General features: G+C 46.4%; 1 protein-coding gene across 1 annotated transcript in view; it reads right to left on the bottom strand.

Moving 5' to 3' along the window:
* The window catches only part of LOC144932309 (glutamate receptor ionotropic, NMDA 2C-like), a 66,319-nt gene continuing 44,146 nt past the window's right edge, over positions 1 to 22,173 (bottom strand). The window contains exons 11-14 of the mRNA XM_078856249.1: positions 17,560 to 17,720; positions 14,781 to 14,968; positions 10,940 to 11,178; positions 1 to 2,633 (exon numbers count right to left, since the gene is read on the bottom strand). Of these exons, the coding sequence (XP_078712375.1) occupies positions 822 to 2,633; positions 10,940 to 11,178; positions 14,781 to 14,968; positions 17,560 to 17,720 (2,400 nt within the window). The 3' untranslated portion in view covers positions 1 to 821. The remainder of the gene's footprint in view (positions 2,634 to 10,939; positions 11,179 to 14,780; positions 14,969 to 17,559; positions 17,721 to 22,173) is intronic.

Genomic DNA, 22,173 nt, shown 5'->3' with positions numbered 1-22,173 from the left:
TTGAACACGTGACAACGCCTTACCAAAATAAATATCAAATTAGTCGCTCTCATTTGATATGTTTCATAATTAAAATCATAATAATAATAATAATATGTACTTGGGTAGGTGAATGTTAACGTTTTAAGGCAGTACATACTGTACGAGGAACCGTTCTCCGTTAGACGCCAGCACGGCACCGTGTCTTCCGTCGATTCTCCTCTCTACCCCTTGTCGCGTGGGAACGCGGTGCCAAATGACGGGTTTGTGCCAAGCGCCGTCAACTTTGATAGAAATGCGCGGCGAGGATTTTTTAGCCTTTTTAAAATGTGTATAAATTTTAGCCCGAAATTTGCTCACGTCGCTTCAAGATAATTTGAGTAATGAGAAAATGAACGTTACGATGGTTTATATGGCTTATTGTAAATTTGCCACGTCGCACGAGAGCAGTTTGCTGTACCGCCTCTCAGAAGTCGTCGACTTCATGCTTCCTATTGCTTTCCACAGAAAAATGTGGTATTTTCCATGCAAATTACTTTTTTTGGAACGTTTTTTTTATCTACCCTTTTTATTTTATACAAACTCCACACATTGTATACATATGTCGATGACAATCTACTTTAGGAAATAATTATAATAATGTTTTAAACTAGAACAGTTAATTTTTCAAGTGAAAAGTCACCAATAAACCATGCAGATTGTATAAAGAAGAGTGCCAAGACGGAAGCATTTAAGTGCAAAATTGAACATTTCATTTATGTACAATATTAATGTTAAATATTCACAGGTATTCTTGTACAGCAGATTACAGCACTGTATAAATTATATATGTACACCAAGTTTCAGACTTCTGATTCCACACTTGGCAGCTTGCTGTAGACCCTTCTAATGCAAGTACTATTGATGGGTCGTGGCACTGTCCACCCATCAGTCTTGCTTAGAAAATAAGGCATTTTGGCAACTGTGTCTTGATTACAAAGTTGAATTTCTTCTGCTGAGTTGTGTTTTTGAACCCAGGCCATGCCCTCTGATTTATTGATGGGAGGGAAGTGTCTGTTGTGTGCTTGATCAGCGGCGGCCGCCCGTCGACCGAAGTTAGTCGTGTTCAAGTAGCCCCGGTCGGTGTAGGACGAGCTCAGGGACTCGGGGTACGAATCCGCAAACGCCTTGTGCGGCTGGCACTCGGGCGGCTGGTGGCGGCCCTGCTGCAGCCCCGCCTCCGCGTCGCCGGAGTTGCCCGGCCGGTAGCAGTGCACCGTCCGCACCGACTCGGCGCCGTCGGTGTCGCCGAACTTCCCCTCCGCAAAGTCGCCCTTGGCCGCGGCGGCCGAGGAGGAGGAGTACATCTCCGCCGGCTTGTCGTACTCGGGCGCGTAGCCGTGCTTGTGGTGGGACTCCTTGGGCGGCGCGCTGTGCACGTTGTGCGACGAGAACGAGCTGAAGGAGCACTCGTCGTCGCCGCGCGCCCGCTTCTGCCGCTCCGCGATGTAGCGCTCCCCGTGGTCCGCCGCGGCCTTCTTGTCGGCTGCGATGCCGGGGCACTTGCAGCCGACGCACTGGTGACGCGCGCCGCCGTGCGCGTTGCCGTACCACTTGGAGTGGCCCGGGCAGCTCCGGGACGGGTGAGCCGGCTCCCCCTGATGCACGCTCATCGGCGCGATCTCGTGGCATTTCGTCCTGCAGCCGCTGCACTCCTCGTGCTGCGGGAAGTACGATCCGATGGAGGAGGTAGAACGCATGGTGGCCTCGTGCTCGGCGAAGCTGTCGCTTCGCTTGAACAGTGACCTCTTCTTCGCCGCCGCCGGTTCCAGGACGTTGGGGGCATCGCGGGTGAATATCTTTGGGTCTTTCCAGTCCATGGATGCATATTTGGTCATTATACGCTGGGGCGGCATTCCGTAGAGTTCTTTCTCCTTGAGCGAGAACCGTCCCGGGAGTCGGCCACCGTCGCGCAGGTTCCGATCAAACTTTCTGTAGGGGACGTTCTTCTCCCTGTAGGCGTCGTGCCTCAGGATGGGGCTGTGCTCCCGTATGTCTTCTAGGTCCGACACGTAGCCCCTGCCGAGCTCCGATCCGTTTTTGTACATTTTCTGCGACGCGATGTAGGCATGGGACGCGCTCCTGCGCATGCCCCGCAGCCCCGGGGCCAGGTCCCGGGGCCTCTCGGAGGCGTGGCGAGACCTCGCCATGTTGCGCTCCGCCTCGCCAAACTCGTGGATCGTCGTGTTGACCGAGTTTGCCCGGACGGAGGGGTGGACCTGCTCCTGCTCCTTCAGGGAAAAGGAACCGCGCGACGACAGCCTCGCGTTGGAGCGGTACTGCGACGTGGCGTCGCTCTCGTGAAAGCTCGTCTCCCGCAGGCTGGAGCGGTGCGAAGACGGGTTGTGGTTGTACAGGACCGAGTTATTTATCGACGTTCTGTGGTAGGGCCCGTTCATGCCGTGGGTCGGTTGGGGTGCCCGTTCGTTGTTGTTGCTGCTGCTGCGGTGAGGAGTGGAATTGCTCCCGTTGATGTGAGTCAGGTTGGCCATGCTTCGCGCGGTTTTCAGTAACCTCACGATGCTCGAGTTTGTGTCCATCACGCGCTTTTTCGGCGACTGCATGTATTTCTTTCGATTGGAAATTTCAATTCCGTAAATGCAGCTGTACAATTCCTGCAGAGACACGCGAAGAAAAGGAACACAACAATTCACCGTAATTCATTTGTAAGAGTGCGCAATCGGTTTAAACGCTCGGTGAAAAAAAAACATGTTGAAGAAATCACGACGCACTTGTCAAAAATGCCAGTGCTATATGCGACACCGCCATACACGGTGTATATATATATATCTCACAAGGACTGTTTGATGCTGCACGAAGACTGGAGACAAGCGGAGATGAAAATCGGTAAACGTGAACATCTTCACAGGCACCTTCCCCATCGCTCTCACGAAAAATTACAGGGAAATGTTCAGTCTCAGGAGAAATAAACTTGCCATCATTTTTGTAAAAAGTAAAAAAACTAAATCTTATCTTCATCCAGGCTAGAGCCAGCAATACCTCAGAATCTGTGCCCAGACTGCTGTCGTCTGCCCATGCAAATTGGGAGATCTAAACCAAGTCTCCTGGTGCCTCTTCCACTGTTACCCAAAGCCGTCCCTTGGGTAACGGCAAATCTTGGCGACAGCCCCAGGCCCCACGCTTTGGGGGGCCTCACACATCTACGTCACGGTGTCAGATTTAATATGTTGGGTTTCAGTCTGAAAGCGTCGGGGGCCCCCCACCCCACTTTGGACGGCCCTACTGATATCATATTCTCCAGGTTACAAGACACACACTTTTCTACCAGGTATTTTAAAGGGCAAAAGTAATCTGGTCGGTATGTTCGTGTCTTTGTGATCAGTTTACATACGTTATGATATGCCAATACAGCAATGGGGTAACCGGCTATGTTGCTGTGAGTGCCGTTGATATTTCATTGTTTCCAATGAAAGTTAGCAATTACAAGCGTCTATAAACTTTGACATGGCACGCGGTTCATAATAAAATAATTAACTTTGTAACAAATACATTTATTTTTTGTTCCTGGGGAGTAAGTGTTATTTCCTAATTGCTTATGCCTCAAAAGTACAGAAAATGGCTATTATTTCCCATAAACTTTGCTTTTATGACCAGGAGTCTGATATTTTAAAATGTACCCATTTTCAATTAGAAAACGTGTGCATTTGTGTATTTCTTGCACGTAAAGTCCTGGTCACAAAATCAAAGTTTGTGGGGAATAACAGCCATTAAAAAAAATTATTTTGAGGCATAAGCAATTAGAAAATAACACTTACTACCTAGGAACAAAAATCGTGTTACATAGTGTTATATAATTTACAGCCCTTCATCAAGCGACTGTTGTATGAAGACCTCTCCTATGCATTGCTGGTCATGGGGGTTGCTTGACCAAACTTCACCAGGTTGGTCAGTGGATATTGGCAAAAAACTGATGTTAGCGACGGGCAGGAATCGAACTCGGGTGACCCGATTAATAGCACAGCGTGCCAATCGCCACGCCACCACTTTCCCCCATAGTGGCACAGTGCTTGCGGATGATGTTTTTACATTAAAATGTACGCGCTTGACGAACCATACTATTAACTATTTCAACTATTTTTTTTTATTTTACCAGGTAAGGCCCACTGAGCTATGTAGCTCTTTTTATAGAAGCGACCTGGCCACAAATGATAGCTCAACGAAGTGGCTTATCATCATGTGGAAATGTATAGCAGAAAAATACTCGAGACGCAAGGTTCTAAATGGAGAGCGAAAAACCGGAGGACCCAGACAAGAATCCACACGACCACGGGGAGAACATGCTAACTCCAAATATACAGGCGTCAAGATCGGGATCGAACCCACGACCTCTTGTATTCCGAGTGTGGTAGTTAACACCTCGTCACCATGGCACCCTTTTACAAGAGGCCGCGCATAAAAATTTCCAAAATACACTGAGGTCAAAGCGTATTTCGGAGATTCGGACAACAGCAACCGTTTGCACGAAATGAAGAAGGCTGTCTCCATTTGTGCTTGCGCCGTTTGCCGGAGGAATGTGACCGGATAAACACCGCCCTGTGGCGGCGGCGGCGGCAGATTGGAGGAGCGGCGAGCGTTTGCCTCCTTCGAGTCATTCCACCCATCGCCGTGGCTTTCGCGCTGCGTCCGATCTGAGCCGCGTGCACTTCGTTAGCCCCGGCGGTCGTACGCCCGGCAGGGCCAAGCGGCCGAGCGTTTAGGAGCAGCAGCTCGCCAATTGTGCGCGCATGGCCGCAATTAGCCGGGCGCGCGCACGCGCTTTCTCTCTCCCTGTAGCAGCACCGCACTTGCCATCTTGTTGCACAGCTCAGTGGGTAGAGGCAAGGAATAACCAACTGGGCTAAATTTAGCAGGAATGCTGGGGTGACATGGCTTCCACTGCACGACTAGCTCCACAATCGTGTTCGCACAGAGATCTGCGGAATAATCGGGCTCCATAGGTTAGTTGAGTTCATTGCAGTAGTACCATTTATCTTTGTATTATTATTTTAGTTCCCTACCCTCCGCCCCTTCAATGTTATTTAAATTCTACCACAGTATTCTCAAAGCGGAAATTTATCTAAATTAAATCACATTCAACGAGTTTTTTTTTGTTTCATAAAGCCGCTCGCGACCAGGCTGAAACCCAAAAAAAACCACTCACTACGCTTGAGCATCCACTTTATTCATGGGCAGCTGCCCAGGTTCAACCCACGGGGTCTCAGCGGTTGCCAGCTCGGCCAGGTGTTGCCCTCTTTATCAGCACAACATAAGCCGCCGCTCTTAATTCTGCCCGCTGTTCCACGTGATCAATCTGATGGATGCTTGGAGGACCTCTAAAATGGCCAGCCAAAAGGCCATCGACGGGAAAAACGAAATTTACGATGCTGATGCTGCTGTGTTGGCAGTTGTGCACAAGCACAATTAACAACAACAACAAAACCCAACACATTGATCAATAAATCCGCCTTCAAATGAAAATGCCCCTTCTTCATAGCACATAGATGTGCTATGAAGAAGGATCATTGTCCGAAAATGTCGCCTATTTTATATATTTTTTCCTTTTTAAGGCCGCGGTGTTAATGACGAGTTGGTTGAGTCTTTTTCTATCATCAGTGCTGTTGTAAGTTTCCTCAGATGCTACTGTATATTTACCGAGGTGCCATCCACGTACACCTTAGTTATGCCTCTTTAGACCTGTTATTTTAGCGAATTAACACTTTATGCAAAATTTCATTTGCACATTTAATTCTGCCCATGCAGAATGTAAAAACCGTGAAAGTGCTGATCAAGTTTCCACCCACTGCGCGGTTTGTATTCCCGTGGCTATAGGCAGAAGTCATAGGAATGATTTTCATAAAAATCGGCAGTCACAGTTTGTCACCAATCTATATGCATGGTGAACAGCTTAAATCATGTTAGTTTTTTTTTGGGTTAGATCGCCTAAATATAAATGTGTCGTTAAACCCGCCACTACCCGACACAGCCAATTAGTAAAATTTGTCACGTAAACAGAACATGCCAATTCGTTACTAGTGCAGCACACCGGTGTGTTGGAGAATAAACGTTTTGCCAGTAATTACAGCTAGCTTCATAAGGCGATAGCCAGATTTGTGGATAAACTCTCCCATTTTGTTCTCAAATAGCTTCATTCATTCGTCAGTGTCAGTCACAGCATTTACTTGAGTGATTATCGAAGTGCAGTGAGGCCTCATTCTCACCACACTGGAACAGGGAACTACGATTTTGACGATGAAATATGTGCGACCTATGACCTTTGCGCTAGTTCAAAAGCAGGGGGGTCACACAGGTCCGCTTGGAATCTTTCTCCAACTTGATTGAAATCTTTGATAAGTTCCTTCACGTTTGGTTGTTGGAGCCCTTAGCAATAAGGGGCCATCCATTTAGTAGGTACGCAAAAATCTGTCAAAACTTGAGCCCTCCCCCCCTCTCTGTACGCACGCGGACTTTTTATGCCCCCCCGCCACCTGCGTACGTTCACTCGATGCACCCCCCCCCCCCCAATCCTATAGAACGGCCGATATTTAATCCACGCAGAAACGATCAATGATTATTAATATTAACGTGTTTAAGCAAACAGATGGTCCACCGCCGGACGATCTAACTCATTCGAAGGCCAATGTAGACACATTATTATCGAGGCTTCACCCCTCCCCCCCCCGTTTCCTATGCAAACATTGTCAGTAGACCGCCCATATGCAAGCTACGCATTTGGGATGGCCCCTTACAGTGAATCTTAATAATCCAGGAACTTCTGGTATTGAAGATGAGCTCTGTGTGACCTATGACCTTTGATCTAGATCTAAAAACCATGACCACATGATCATCATTGATGGACTCCAGGTTCTTATTACACAGCGTACGGTATATACTATGGATGGTAATAGGTGAGTGGTTATTGGGTGAGTGGAGAGTGGCTGGTGACTGTCTGGTGAGTCGTATATGAGTATTTGATCTCCTACTGAGTGGTTAGTGTCTACTTCGTGTCAATATCTGGTTAATGGTGAGTGGAGTGGAGTGAGGGTCAGGTGAGAGACACGTATGTGTTGCATCACCTTGTCTGTAGGACGGCCTGCCCTCAAGCATATCAATATTGAATCATCCAGTCACACTCCACTCTGCTGCACTGTGAACAGCATGCCTAAATACGACTAAATAAACTGAGCTGCGTGGGCAGTAATTGAACCCAATTTGAGAGCATGTATCAGCTTGTTTTATATTCGCATCCTTGGCCTAGGAAACAATTGTCGGGATTTCGGTCAGGATGCTTGGCCCTACGCGCAATGCGCTGACCCCCAAATTAATTCTCGACTCAAAAGAGTTAATGCATCAAAACGTGCGCAACCCCCTAGCTGCCCCTGCAGAAGTCATAAAAATTTAAATTCACCGCGGATCACGAGCCACGGTTCATTGTGCCGTGCGAGCATCCAACATTGGCGAGCGGCGGTCCTGTTTTGTTGCGGCCGCCCGTATCTTGACAAACCTGCGATAATCTCTACACGTTTCCCCTCCTCCGATTGTGATCTCTCACGCGGAACTAACGTGGCTCCCTGCTGGGATAATAAAAGCTTCGTTTTTTTTCGCTCGTTCTCCTCTGCCAGAGGCTCGCCCTGCTCGCGCGCTCGCTCGTTCCCCCATCTGAGGCCAACGCGAGGAGGTTTGAGGAAGCGTGCATTTTCAGCCGTCTCTCTTCCATCACCGTGCGCGGTCAACGCGTGACGATGCATTGATCCGCACAATTACAATGTATTCACACTGTTCCGACGTAGCCATCGAATTACGGATGTGTGTGTGTGTGTGTGCGCGTACGTGAGTATCAATTATTTACAATGGACACAGATGTAACACAAATTATATATACAGGAGGTCGTGGGTTAGATCCCGACCTTTGACACCTGTATATTTTGAGTTTTCATGTTTTCCTCGTGGTCACGTGGATTTTTGTCGGGGTCCTTCAGTTTTTCCCTCCATATTTATAAACATGCATTTAGAGTATTTGGTTGCTATACATTTCCACATGATAAGCCACTGCATTAAGATATCATTTGTGGCCAGGTCGCTTCTGAAAAAGAGCTAAATAGCTCAGAGGGCCTTACCTGGTAAAATAAAAAAAAATAGTTTAATTTAAATAGTTTACATGTTAATGGCACAAATACCTGACTGTACGAGGCAGAACAATTGGAAAGAATAAAAAATATAAGAGAACAAAAAAATATTCTTGATTTGAATTGCGATGCTGAATTGTAATAATTAATCAAAATCGCTGGTTTGAGAATGCATTGCTACATGGCACCGTAACAGAGCCAATAAGAATGCCACTGCCACCCCTACTGCCGTCCTCAGCAGAATCACTCATGACACCGCTAATTGCCAGGCGGCGACGAAGGAGGCTGTGGATCGGTGGAATCGATAGCAGAAATCCAATCGGATATTGCCGCCCGTTAGTTTCCTTGCACCGTCGAATGTTTGCACATCACACGATGCTCCAGAGCTGTTGCCTCGTCTGGAAGTCTCACTTTTCCTGCAATAGATCCGGTGGCACGCGTCTTCAGTAGCGCTGGAGGATTGTTTGTTTTGCCTGGTCTCACGCCAACACTCAGCGACGTGAGATCCCTGATTGTGCTGCTACCCAGGTGGCTTTCTGTAGATTCCTCAGTGGCATTCGGAGAAACACCTTTTGTGAGCGAGCTAATTTTTTTAGTAGCTTTCCATTCCATATACAGTAAACATGGGTTTCATGGAATAGAGAAGGGACATATATTTTGGATGTTGTCACGAGAGTCTCACTGGGTTGCTGAGCCGACACGACTGAGACTCTGGGTTTGAACCCCGGGTGTCAGTTACCCGTGATTAAACCGTGATCTCAGGTGCAGTGAGTTGATAGTCTCAACCCATAAACCATCCTCGCTAGCCCTCGAACAAAGACGGCCGCTGCATCACGTGCAAACAGATGCGCTTCTGCGGCTGCCTGGAACGCTCTTCCTGCCAATATTAGGGAGCCACTGGGGCTGCACACTTTTAAATAATTTATTTGCGCTGCTTTTTGTGTTGAGTTTGTTGTCCTTCCCCCGCACCTCCAATTAGCACAGTTGGCTACGTACGGTGCGAAATAAGTTCAACATGCATAAACACACACACACAAAAACTAGCATTACATAGTATGTTTCCGGTTCATATGGCTAAACTGGAGGTCTCTGAGAAGTAAACCATCGGTGGGACTTCTATGTGGCAAACACTGAGCTAACAGCAGTGGGAAGTGATGACCCTTATTGTAGGAAGATAAAGAGGCCACGAAATCATTTCTGTAAAACAAATCTCTCGCAGGGCCATCAGCAGTGTTGGGTCGCTTTCCCCAAGCAAATCTTTGAATGGATTTTCCCGTCTTGTTACGCGTTGCCATGATATCGATAAGCGCGCTGGAAATAAAATAGTGGGGAGTAAAAATAACATATTTAGAAGATCAAATGGATTCTTAAGCTCGAGACGAAAGAAAAACAAACCCCCAACCTATCCTTGAATCGCATTTGTGACCCTAATCGTGACAATTCATAATTCTTTATGCCTGCTTGTCACCCGACGTCACCAGCTTAAGGGGGTAGTATCAAGATGACGACAAAGTATAGGCTTCATCCTTTCTGGTAAGAACACTGCAGGAGGTGTTATGATGTTCAAACGCTAAATAGACACCCATCTAAAGGCAGCATCTAGTCTGCATTAACCAGACATGCGTGTGAGAAAACATTCGAACAAACATGCTTCGTGTCCATGAGACCTTTTCGCCAGGATGAAAATGATGGAAATAGATGAATAGATTTCCCCCTTTCTGGCAATAAAACAGGTGTTAAGATGTCTCTGGTATAGGCCAGATTCAAAGACAAATGCATATATTATATGACTATGTAACACGATTTTTGTTCCTGGAAAGTAAGTGTTATTTTTTAATTGGTTATGCCACAAGAGTAGAGAAAATGGCTATTATTCCCCACAAACTTTGCTTTTGTGACCAGGATTTTACGTGAAGGAATGACACAAATGCACACCTTTTCATATTGAAAATAGGTACATTTCGAAATCTCCCTGTCCTGGTCACAAACGCAAAGGTTGTAGGGAATAATAGCCATTTTCTGTACTTTTGAGGCATAAGCAATTAGGAAATAACACTTACTACCCAGGAACAAAAATATATATATATTTTTTTGTTACACAGTGAATTATCAGAGGATGTTTTGTTTGCATGTTTTGCCGCAAGTATGTGCGATGAATGCAGACTTGATGCCTTGCAAAAGGTTTGGTGTTTGGACATCTTAACACCTCCTGTGTTATTGCCAGAAAGGGTAAAACCTATTCTTTATTTTAAACATGCTTAAGAAAATGTGTGTGTGTGTGTGCATTGTCCTTGAGCTGTTGTTTGTGGTGGTGCAGCGTGAAGCCTCGTGGTGACGTCACCTCCCCCCCACTGCCCCCCACCCTCCACCCCGGCCGTGTACCCCGCGAAAATGCGCTGGCAGTGCTGGTTTTAATATTAAAACATTTCACCATATTTCAGCATTAAACACTCTCACGTCTTGCCCCTCACCACTCCGATTTGGAACAGCGCGTAGCGAACGTGCCTCGTCGTAGCGCACACTGTGAAAGGACAGCAGGGACAGGTGACGTGCAGTAGGGAACCGCGGTTGCCACGGTGATTGAAGGGTCGCCTTTGTTGTTTGCTCCCGAAAGTTGTTGAACACTAAAGACTTAAAATTGTTTGATAAAGATTAGTTTATGGCTTATTCACTTATGCATCTTCGCGAGAAGAAAGAAAGAAAATCGACAACAACTGGACAATGACGATGATAGCAGGGCAGCAACAGCTGACGTTCCGCGTGGCTCGTACCCTTCCCACCAACAAACCCAAACTCACCCTGCTTATGGAATAGAGGAGGCCCGGCTCGTCATTCTCTTTATTCTTCACGCAGTGGCGTCCCACGTGGTAGAAGAAATGTTCGCACACGAAGACGATGAAGCTCAGGCCCATGGCCACGAGCAGCATGTAGAACACTCCCGCCATGTTGTCGATGTCCAGCTGGCTGCTCATCACGTCGTTCCTCTCGCCGTGGCAGATGCCCGTCAGCCAGATCATCTCCAGTTCGTCCATTTCGCCTGCGTGGCAACAACACGGGGGACGAGAGAGAGAGAGAGAGGAACAGCATCGGGAATCGCTGAGAACAAAAACAAAACCCCGCAATGCGCGCGTGTTGGGTTATTCGTTCAAAAGACGACATCGATGATGATGATGTCGGTGGGGGCGGATAATCTGCCGTACGCTTCACTGGTATGCTAACAATACGACGCATTCTAATAGGGGCTTTCCCCTTTTTTCTGGCAACAAAACTGACACCTTTTGCAAGGAATCATGCTTACATTAACCACAATACTTGCGGTCAAATGCAAACAAAAAACAATACTCTGATAATTTATGCATTGTCTTTGAAACTGATTGGTCCACACCAGAGACAGCTTTCTTTAGAGCCTAGTCTCATATGGTGTTCGACCAGATGACGCCAAAAGGCGCACGTGACCAATCAGTTTCAAAGACAATGCAGAGTATTGTTTTTTGTTTGCATTTGACTGCAAGTATTGTGGTTAATGTAAGCATGATTCCTTGCAAAAGGTGTCAGTTTTGTTTCCAGAAAAAAGGGGAAAAACCCTATTAGTATATTTTGGTACTGGCAAAGGAGGTCCCATGAAATACGACGCATTGTCACAAGTTTGGGTCATTATTCCATTGAGGTTAATTTTTTTGTCACCGCGAGAGAACTTAAGAGATCAGGATAGACGAATTTACCAGGATTGAACCTTGGGGCGCAAGCTGGTTGTAACGAAGCTGGTCGTTGTCATCACCAAACGAAACGTCGTATTCACATCGTAAACATACTCTTTGGTTCTTTCGGTAAAGTCACGTAGGTAGAAATAAAATAAAATAAAACCAATCACGACGTTTCGAAAGGACCAAAGAGTATGGATTCCTGCAGTCACGAAAGCTTCAAATCAAGATTGAACATTGTTAACGTTGTGGGTTTACTCTCCAACACACAATCGGCGTACTGAAGTGGTAACGAATTGGCACGTTTTGTTCACGTGGCAAACCTTGCTCATTGGCTGTGTCGGGTGGTGGTGGATTAACGACACATTTATGCGATGCAATGCAAAAACATTTACGTTGAATAACATTGGTCGCTAAAGCCGTGTTAAACTGGGTCACCAGGTTTATTGATTGTATTTTTTATTCTTACCATCTCATTTGCGTTTGTTTTTGCTCCTGCTACATACACTGCACAGTATTGCGATGGAGAATCAGCCTTCCAGATTATCAGACGTTACCCCCAACCTTTGCTTAAAATTACTGGGGGCTGGGGGATAATGCGCCTCATGATCCAGATAATACGCTATGTTCTTCACCCGTGTGAATTATGGTGAATGTCATCTCTCGTGGTTGGCCACCCTCATCATGGATCATCACTCTACTCGTCAAAGCCTCGCCATTACAGTTCTAGAATTTTACATCAATCGAGATGCTCGGCTTGACGGCCTTAAAATACAAATGTTGCCGTGTTCCCCACCCAGAGCCTGTCTTTGTTGTTGTTGTTGTCTTTGTTGTTGTTGTCCACATTGAAGCACAGGAATGTCGCTCTGGACAAAACAGCCAAGTCTGGTCATTCGCCAAACAGGAGGCAAACTTCAGGCGCCAAAGTGACGCTTTTGATTAATGACGCGGTGACCCCCTGGATTTATGCGTCTCGCCAAATTTACACGTGCGCCTAATAGGAGTCATTAAAAATGTATGAGCATGCACAACCTTGATATTACAGGTACATTTGTTTACATTTATCAGTACCGTGTTCAATCAATAAGCGTTGTTTCCCCCCTGTCACCAGTTTGACGATGCAGTTATTCTGGTAATTCGTCTCTTTTCAAGCGATCGCTCAAACCGTTGGAATCACGCGTTGCTGCGTCGCGACGCAGCACTAAAATAAATCGTGCTTTGGGGCCGTCCATAAATGACGTCACACGATTTTGGACGATTTTTGACCCCCCCCCTCGTCACACGGCGTCATAAAAAGTCAGACCCCCCCTCAAATATGACGTCACAAAGCTCTGTCCCCCCCCCCAAAACCATAAAACATGCTTCAAATCGCTTTAAACTATTGTCATTGTAGTGCGTATTTAATGTGGCGCTGCACTCTGATGTTGTAGGAGAAAATATTTATTAAAAAGTCTATTTAATTAAGTAGAACGTGTTGTCTATATTTATTTGAAGTTGCGCATTTTGATGTAACGTCACATTTCTCAACCCCCCCCCCCCTCGTCACACATCGTCACAAATGTCTGCCCCCCCCCCAGGTGTGTGACGTCATTTATGGACAGCCCCTTTTTAAAATATGTCCATAGCTTTTCTTAGGTGTGACCCCTATCATTTTACATATTGACAACACTGTTCCACATTTTTCTGCACTGTGTTAAACATATGCATGGTGTTTATTTATATAATTTGAGAGAGAGCAGGTTTAGGTTCATTAACCATTTGATCTTAGCATCAATGGCAGATCCATTCATTTCATGTCCATCGCACCAACTATGATCATAGTGACCCATGGAGCAAGACTGCTCATCATGGATCCTGCCAGATTACTCCCAATCCGCAGTCCGTTCACCACCATCAATACCAACATCAACAACCTCCTGAAATCAATGGCAGACAGTAATAATAATCATCATAAATACATAATTGTAATCCCTCTGTCAATTCACTGCTGGGTAAGTAGATGCCTCCCCCCCACATCATGGCGTTAATGTGGCTGTGGCTGGGATGTGAACTCAGGTGTTAAACTCAGGTCCCTGCCCCACGCTAACCGCTGCACCACTTGGCGGGCAGGGCCAGACTCAGTGTCAGGTCATTCATATCAACGAACGAGCGATGAACTTCGTGAGCGGGGGATCTCCGAGTGATCGAGTGAAACAATCGTGGGACTTTTGAAATGTGACCTCAACGCTGCACTCAATTATGCAGAGAACATTTCCCAAATGTCACGATTACACTTTCGTGTTAGGTGATCTTTGTAGTCACACCATAGTTGTGTTGGCCTTTGACCCTGGCATCAAATATAGCTCCTCAAAATGGTCCCCCGCAAAGCACCTACCAAAGGTTACCTTGAGCAATTTTCATACATTCCATCGTCATCATCAGCCATGATCCATCCACTGCTGGATGAAGGCATTCTCAAGTTATCATCATAATCTTTCATGGCGCTTACGATATATAAATCCACCCGGCACCTGCACATGAGCTGATTCAATCGCTCCTTTATCCACTGGCGGGTGTGTTTCCTCTTTGGGCGCGTTCTCTCCTTTGGTTGCCACTCCGTAATCATTCTCGCCCACCGGCTATCGCTCCTGCTTGTGACGAGCCCTGCCCAAGCCCGCCGACCCTTTCAACAGTCGATACGCGACGTGGCTAGAATGTTTCTAACCCGAGTGTCCCTCTGTCGTCCCAGTGTAATTCCAAGTACGCACCTCCCCATGCCTCTGTGCTTATTTTATTGTTAGGTGTCAGCCGAAACCAAAACGTTGGGGATATACGTGTGTCAATGTAGTAACATTAATTTAGATATTCACATGGCAAATGGATCACTCTGTTTAGATAGTGACATTTATTATAATGCATCTCAAGGTATTTTATTAAACAAGAATAAGACGTGTCTTACCGTCACCGATAAACTGCAGCAGAGCCAAATCTATGGCTCTTTTCCAACGGGAACTCTTCTGCAGGGCAATGCCATATCCCGTAGCCACGAATACTTTTCCACTCCCAATGGTGACCAGGCGACAGCCCTCGTCCTTCCCCGCCATGTAGTTCAGCACCGCTGCGTCGTAGATGAACGCATCGAGCTTCCTGAGAGAGCAGAAGAGCGAGTTCACCGATAGGCACACCACCATTGCTTGAAGAAGCCGGAGCATTAGAAGCTAGTTACTAATTATTTCCGGGAAGATAAGGGCTATTTAGATGGGTTGCGCACGCGTTGACAAGAGATACAAAGAGGATGCAACTAGAAGGGCTATGGAGATTAAACTCAAACTTAACAATGTTTTATTTTTCGAGCTAAGGCCCCCTGAGCGATATTGCTCTTTTTCAGAAGCGACCTGGCCACAAGTGATAGCTTAATGAAGTGGCTTATCATGTGAAAATTTATAGCAGACAATTACTCTAAGCACATGTTTCTAAATGTGGAGGACCCGGAGAAAAATCCACGCGACCAGGGGAAGAACACGCAAACTCCAAATATACAGGGCTCAGCTCCATTATCTGAGAGGGGACCGTAACTGAATAATGACAAGAGTTTTTTCTCACAAATGTCAGGTATTAATAAGTGTAAATTATATTGTTCATTTCCTAATACATTAAACTTTAGATTAAGTGTCGAATGGTATTAACGAGCTTGATATGATGAGATCTTTGCTTGAAGTCAAACAACAGTTGATTTGCGATAACATATGGCCGTTAGGTTCTATGTAAACGCATTTAATGTTGCAGCTGTATCTTTTGACAATGTATCTCCATATATATGTAAAAGGCAAAGTTGTGAATATGTGTGTCTGTTAAAAATGTTTAGCGTACTTCCCGACTTGCAACAAACTGCAAATTTGCCATGTGGGTACTTTCCAGACTGTACACCATGCAAAAACGATAAAAATACACTTTTTTTTTGGGGGGGGGGGGGGGAGCTCAATAATGCAGATATTTTCTGCACGGCAAGTGAGCTGTGACGTCACATCTGTCATGTGACTCGCGCATGTGGAAGCGTAACGCATTGTAGTGTCGTGGTTAGCGCGCCGCGCTACGAACCCGGCGACCCGAGTTCGATTCCCGCTCACGGCCACCACCAGTGACGATTATTTGAACCGGTCCTGGGCCTCCCCTAGGTCGACTCAGCCTCAAACAAGTAACTGCTGTGGTGTGTGAACATTGCCACTGGGGATACAAAGGCGGCCGGGCGTGATGGATCCAAGTCCCAGGCGAAGCTGGGTAGTACAGCAAGTAATTAATGTAGTGATCCACTGATAGGAACACCTGCGATGGCTTTAAACATTTCTTCATTCGGGCTCATTTCCACGGAACACTCAATCCGTGTGGGGCTTGCGCTGAGATTACTGCCCCTGGAGAAGTTGTGTACAGCCTCTGGGCTCTAAGCTGTCTCAAGAATGAGGTCAGTCCTGTGCAGATAGTGATAAGACACAGACACAGAGAGAGAGACACACACACAGGCACGGAGAGACATTGAGATGAAGAGAGAGAGAGACTGAGATACCGAGACATGAAGAGGCACTGAGACGAAGGAAGAGACAGAGACACGACTTATTGAGAGACACAGAAAGATGAAGAGATGGAGAGAGACTGGCAGAGGCATGAAGAAATACAGGGATGATGAATGTGTTGAGGTTATTTTGTTGTTGTCTGTACTTGTGCACCACTGCCAAATAATTTATTTCATTACGACAGAAAAAATCCTTTTTTGTTTTCATCACAAAAAAGACACTTTTGTCTAGACACGTTTCATTTTCATGTCAATTCTCAACCATCACCACGACCAGCCCTTGCCTTGATGCTTGCCCACTGAATGGTTTGTTCTTGTGCAGGACGCTTAGACCACAGGGGACTGGGACTTTGGAACAAGGAGTGGGGGGTGATTGTGGTGGGCAAGGAGCTGGAGTTGAACACAGCGGGGCAACGCGGCCGCGGGGTAGCAGCCCGGCCTTGATTAACGCAATTCTGGCTTGCACGCCACGCGTCGTCGCAACGGGAGGATTGGACCGGCCGGCCGGCCTGCGTTTCATCCTGGAATGTGAAGTCCTACTTTTCATCATATGAATACAAAGCCCACGCAGACTCCAGTTTTGTTAAAATAAAAGCGATTAATCTTTTGAATGATTGTCCAACTCACTTTCCCCTCATTGTGGCCTCAGGCAATCTGGTGGTGGTAAATGGGTCCGGGGTACACGGTACCGGAACGAGACATCTCCGCATATTCACGGAAGACACCCAACTTTAAATGCTCTACTACGCAGTAATGCGTTAGAGCCATTAATGAATGGAGTGGTCCTTGATTCAGATCTGGTTGAAAACCACGCAACTGCAAACACTGGGGCCGCCGGAGGAGCGGAGGAAGTTGAGTGGCTGCTGTAAGAACCGCTGAGGGGGTGTGAAGGTGTTAAGATGTTTTACCGCAGGCAAACGGGCAAGGCATGGCGCAGAGTTGTGCGCGTACAATGTTCTTGGCAGTGTCACTGTGGCTGGAGGCTAGAAGACGCTGTTTACGTGTTGGTGTTTATACCTGCTGTCTGCCCTAGTTTTCAACGTGTACACCACGGCAGAGCAAGATGCCGCGAGGTACCGGGAACATTTCGCTCGGGGATGAGTCCTCCACCGTGTTGCGAGAAGGCATGCGTGCGCTTGCTTTGATATGATAATAAAAACAGATAACTTACCCTGCTTTCAGGCTCATTAAAGCATCTTCGACGGACTTTTGGTGGAACTTTGACATGTAGCCGTGCATTTGCAGGTAATTATTTCGAATGTTACGCTCCGTGCTCCCGTTTGGAACAGTTCCAAAGCGGAACGGCGGTGAATGTTCCAGCGGGCTTTGGAACTAAGGGGGGGGGGGGGGGGGGAAATAATGCAATTTGTTAAAAACAAACCTCAGTTCTTTATTACGAGACAATAATTTGTAACGAACATACCCACACACATTGGTCGCGTACACAATTTAGACTTGACATGCGTTTCAAGAATGCTTCTGAATAACAGGAGACAATTAAGCTTCAAGTTATACCATTTTTTAAATCCATTGCTGGATGAAAGCCTCCCCATGCCGTGTCGGTTATGGGGGATGTTTGACCATACTTCACCAGGCAGGCTGGTGAGGGTTGGTGAACGGGGTGAGGTCAGAAATCACGTGCTGCTGAGGTCAGCCGTGGCCAAGAATGAAACTTGGGACCCACCGAGGTCTTTATACGTTGTGCTACCAACCCTCTAATTTTGTTTCAAGAATATTTCTTAAGAAATGTTCTTTAAATACTTCATGAGGTGAATGTTAAGTCGAGGTTACATATGGCATGCTGCCACAGTGGTGTCATGGTCAGTGCGCTGGGTTTACTCTCCAACACACCGGTGTGCTGAACTAATAACGAATTGGCATGTTCTGTTTACGTGATTGCCTGTGTCGGGTGGTGGCTTGTTTAACGACACATTTATATTTAGGAAACCGAACTCAAATGAACCTCTATAATGGATAGCACGCTGGACTTGTAATTCAGGGGTCATCAGTTCAATCTCCCGGCATGGCAGTTGAGACAATGGGGAAAGTTTCCGCAATGTCCCCTCGCTTCAAATTGTCCACCCAGCACCGTAAATGGCCTCACCGCAGTTCGTCGATCGGCGGTTCGCATGCGGTGGGGTAAAGTGTGAGTGCTCCTACCTTCTCCAAGATGTCTGGCAAGAGTGTGAACGAGTAGGCCAAATGCCAACTAGAGGGGCTATCTAGAGCTCCCTTTCGCCAGCAATGCGCATACATGTATATATATTTATTTACATCTTACAGCCCTATTAATAATGCAGAAAAAACAAAAAAAACCTCTCAAGAGGTACCCCGAGGTCACCGCTAATGGATTACCCAAAGTTCCCACATTTTTCAAGGGTTTTACAAAAATCATCTTTCTGACGCTACCAAAGATAATGTCGAAACCCTGCGCCCCAGGCTTATTCCACTCTGAAAAAAGTTAGGGGCCATAAGACATGTGCACACTAATGAAAACGTATCACTCATGCTGGCAGTCCGCAGGGTAACTCTGTAATGAGTGGCAGAGTGATCGGCAAGGTAATAAGATCGATTTACTTAAACCCAACCTATTTTTATTTTACCGGGTAAGTCCCACTGAGATACGTAGCACTTTTTAAGAAGCCATCTGGCCACAAAATGTAGCTTGACACAGTGGCTTATCATGCGGAAATGTATAGCAGCCAAATACTTGAAGGGAATGTTTCTAAATCTGGAGGAAACAACCTGAGGGCCCGGAGAAAAATCCACGCGACCACGGGGAGAACATGCAAACTCCAAATATACAGCAGGCGTCAGGTTCGTGATCGAACCCACGACCTCCTGTATACCATGAGAGTCAGCTAACATCTCGCCACTGCGGCCCCTCGCTCTGCTGTTACCCGTTTGCACTGCTGGGCGGGCAGAGGCAGAGTGTAAATCTCATGAACGTGTCCCTTTGTTTCTCTCCGCCCTGCCGGGAGCTCAGAGCGGCGACCTCGAGGTTTCAATATCCGCATGCGTGCTGACCGTTACACCGTGGCCGCGGTGTCCCACCATCGCCAAACCGCCGCATGAAGTAGCCTTCCAATTGATGATCGGGATTGAGTGTACAATTTAGCGTTTTAAAGAGGCTACTGGGTGAAATTCACTAAAAAAAAAAATTCGATTTCACAAAAAGGGACAGGCTTGCACTCGCAAACCTGGGGAGGTTGGGAGCCGTCCGAACGACAGTGGTGGGAGCAGAGAGACTCTGCTATTTATGTGCCTCTTAAATGGAATGTGGAATGCAACTGCGAATGAATATTTCATGACGGTGGCACCGATTTATTTTGCATGACTTCTGTAAGTATGCATGTAAATGCATGGGCATCCGTCAATAGGCGGACATCAATCAATATGCTGTAGGCAGCCATTTTGCGCAATCGTATTCATCATCGTCATCATCATCACCAGCCGAGATCAATCCACTGCTGGATGAAGGCCTCCCCGATCTGCAGCAATCTCTCATGGCCCTGCAATGTCACAATCCACCCAGCAGCTGCCGATTTCATAGCTCCATCTCCGCGGAAGACGTCACCTCTGGTGCGTTCCCCTCCCTTGGTTGCCACTGTTATTATTTTTGCCCCACCGGCTATCATTCTTTCATCAAAGTGTCCTGCCTGATACGCGTACGTGAACATTCTCAAATACACGGACGCCTATTTTTATCTCTCAATGACATTTTTTTATTGAACTATGTGAGGAGAAAAAACATGCAATTGCACTGATAAGACGTAAAAAGGAAGACGTGGATCAATGAGCTATCACAAAACTAGAGACATTAGATTGATCGTTCAGGTAAGCAGGTAGATTTCGGCGAGACGTATCACCAGGCGAGAAGACGGAGCAAGGGGACGGGACTGGTGAAGGAATGGCAGCTCAAGGAGAGAACGCGTCTCAGAGTGTGACCATCACGGAGGTGGAGGGACGAGATGAGCTTCATGTGCAAAGATTTACTCTCAACCCATTGGTTTAGTTTCAGTTTTGCGTTTTTTCAACCAGGTGATGGTAACGCCACAGACCAGGATGAGTCTCATTTTTCAAGAGAGATCTGGGTGACTAAAATTATAAAAGCAAAATAAAGTGACATGGATTAAGCGAACAATAATCAGAACAATCGGAGGAGCCATTTTTACACTCGCCAGCTGGGAAACCCAACTCCGCATCTAGACATGTGAATTCAAATTTAGATATTAATGCATTAAATTGATTTATTTCCATAAACTGGCAAGTGTTTTTTCTCTCTGTCTCCCTCTCTCTCTCTCTGTGTCTCTCTGTGTCTCTGACTCTGTCTCATTCTGTCTCTCTGTGTCTCACTCTGTCTCACTCTGTGTCTCTCACTCTGTCTCTGTGTGTCTCAAACTCTGTGTCTCTCTGTCTCACTGTCTCACTCTGTGTCTCTCACTCTGTCTCACTCTGTCTCTCTGTGTTTCTCTAACTCTGTCTCACTCTGTCTCTCTGTGTTTCTCTGTGTCTCACTCTGTCTCTCTGTGTGTCTCTAACTCTGTGTCTTTGTGTCTCTCTGTGTCGCTCTGTGTCTCTCTGTGTCTCTCACTCTGTCTCACTCTGTCTCTGTGTCTCTCACTCTGTCTCACTCTGTCTCTGTGTCTCTCACTCTGTCTCACTCTGTCTCTGTGTGTCTCTAACTCTGTGTCTCTCTGTCTCACTCTGTCTCACTCTATCTCTGTGTGTCTATAACTCTGTGTCTCTCTGTCTCACTCTGTCTTTCTGTGTGTCTCCGTGTCTCTCATTCTGTCTCACTCTGTCTCTGTGTCTCTCACTCTGTCTCTCTGTGTGTCTCTGTGTCTCTCATTCTGTCTCACTCTGTCTCTGTGTGTCTCTGTGTGTCTCACTCTGTCTCACTCTGTCTCTCTGTGTCTCTGTGTGTGTCTCTAACTCTGTGTCTCTCTGTGTCTCTGACTCTGTCTTCATCTGTGTGTCTCTCTCTCTGTCTCACTCTGTCTATCTGTGTCTCTGTGTCTCTCTGTATCTCTGTGTCTCTAACTCTGCTTTCAGTCTTCTTGTCCTTTGAGGGTGAAAGGAGCGACAAGTGAAATGTACCGACGAGTGAAGACATTATTTCTGGTAACTTCACTTGCAATTGCGTTTCGAATGCCTCGCCACTTGAAGTCAGGAAATCAGAGTCGGTAGATAGATTCAAGTCTGCTTAGAACCCCCATCTCGTTTAAAGTGGCCCTCCCTCTCTAGTTTGCTCGGTTGCCCTGGTTCTGTTTTTGTTTTCTGCTTTTCGTGCATTGCGCATTGGGATCCTGGTGTGGAACGCGCATTCTACATTTCAATTGCTACTGATTGTATGCTTGTCTGCTTACATATTAGTCCAATAGTCACCCAACACCCGTTCATTTTTTTCTGTTCCTTGATTAGTAATTGCACAATGATCAGCCTAAAATAATCTTCCTGAGCCGAGTTGTTCTCCTAATAATGTATAATTTAACGTTGATTTATATTTGCGCAATAATGCAGACTTCTCACACAGTTGCGTTCGCTTGATTTAAGTACTTAAATAACGTTCGTGTCAAATATACACACGTAAATATTACTAAATGTATTGTTGTGTTTTATTCAGTCTATTTTTGGTGGATATTTATAACAAATTTGACAGTTCCATTTTCGGACAGAGGAATAACAGCTGCAGGTGCATCAGTGGCAACCAATTGTGTGTGGAATGTGCTTTTGATATTTTTGGAACTACAGCCCCTCTGGAGTTGAGAGATGTTTATACCCA

The sequence above is a fragment of the Lampetra fluviatilis genome, chromosome 5 (assembly GCF_964198595.1).
Source record: "Lampetra fluviatilis chromosome 5, kcLamFluv1.1, whole genome shotgun sequence".
In the NCBI taxonomy this organism is placed as follows: Eukaryota; Metazoa; Chordata; class Hyperoartia; order Petromyzontiformes; family Petromyzontidae; genus Lampetra; species Lampetra fluviatilis.
This window is presented reverse-complemented; position numbering and strand designations above follow the sequence as displayed.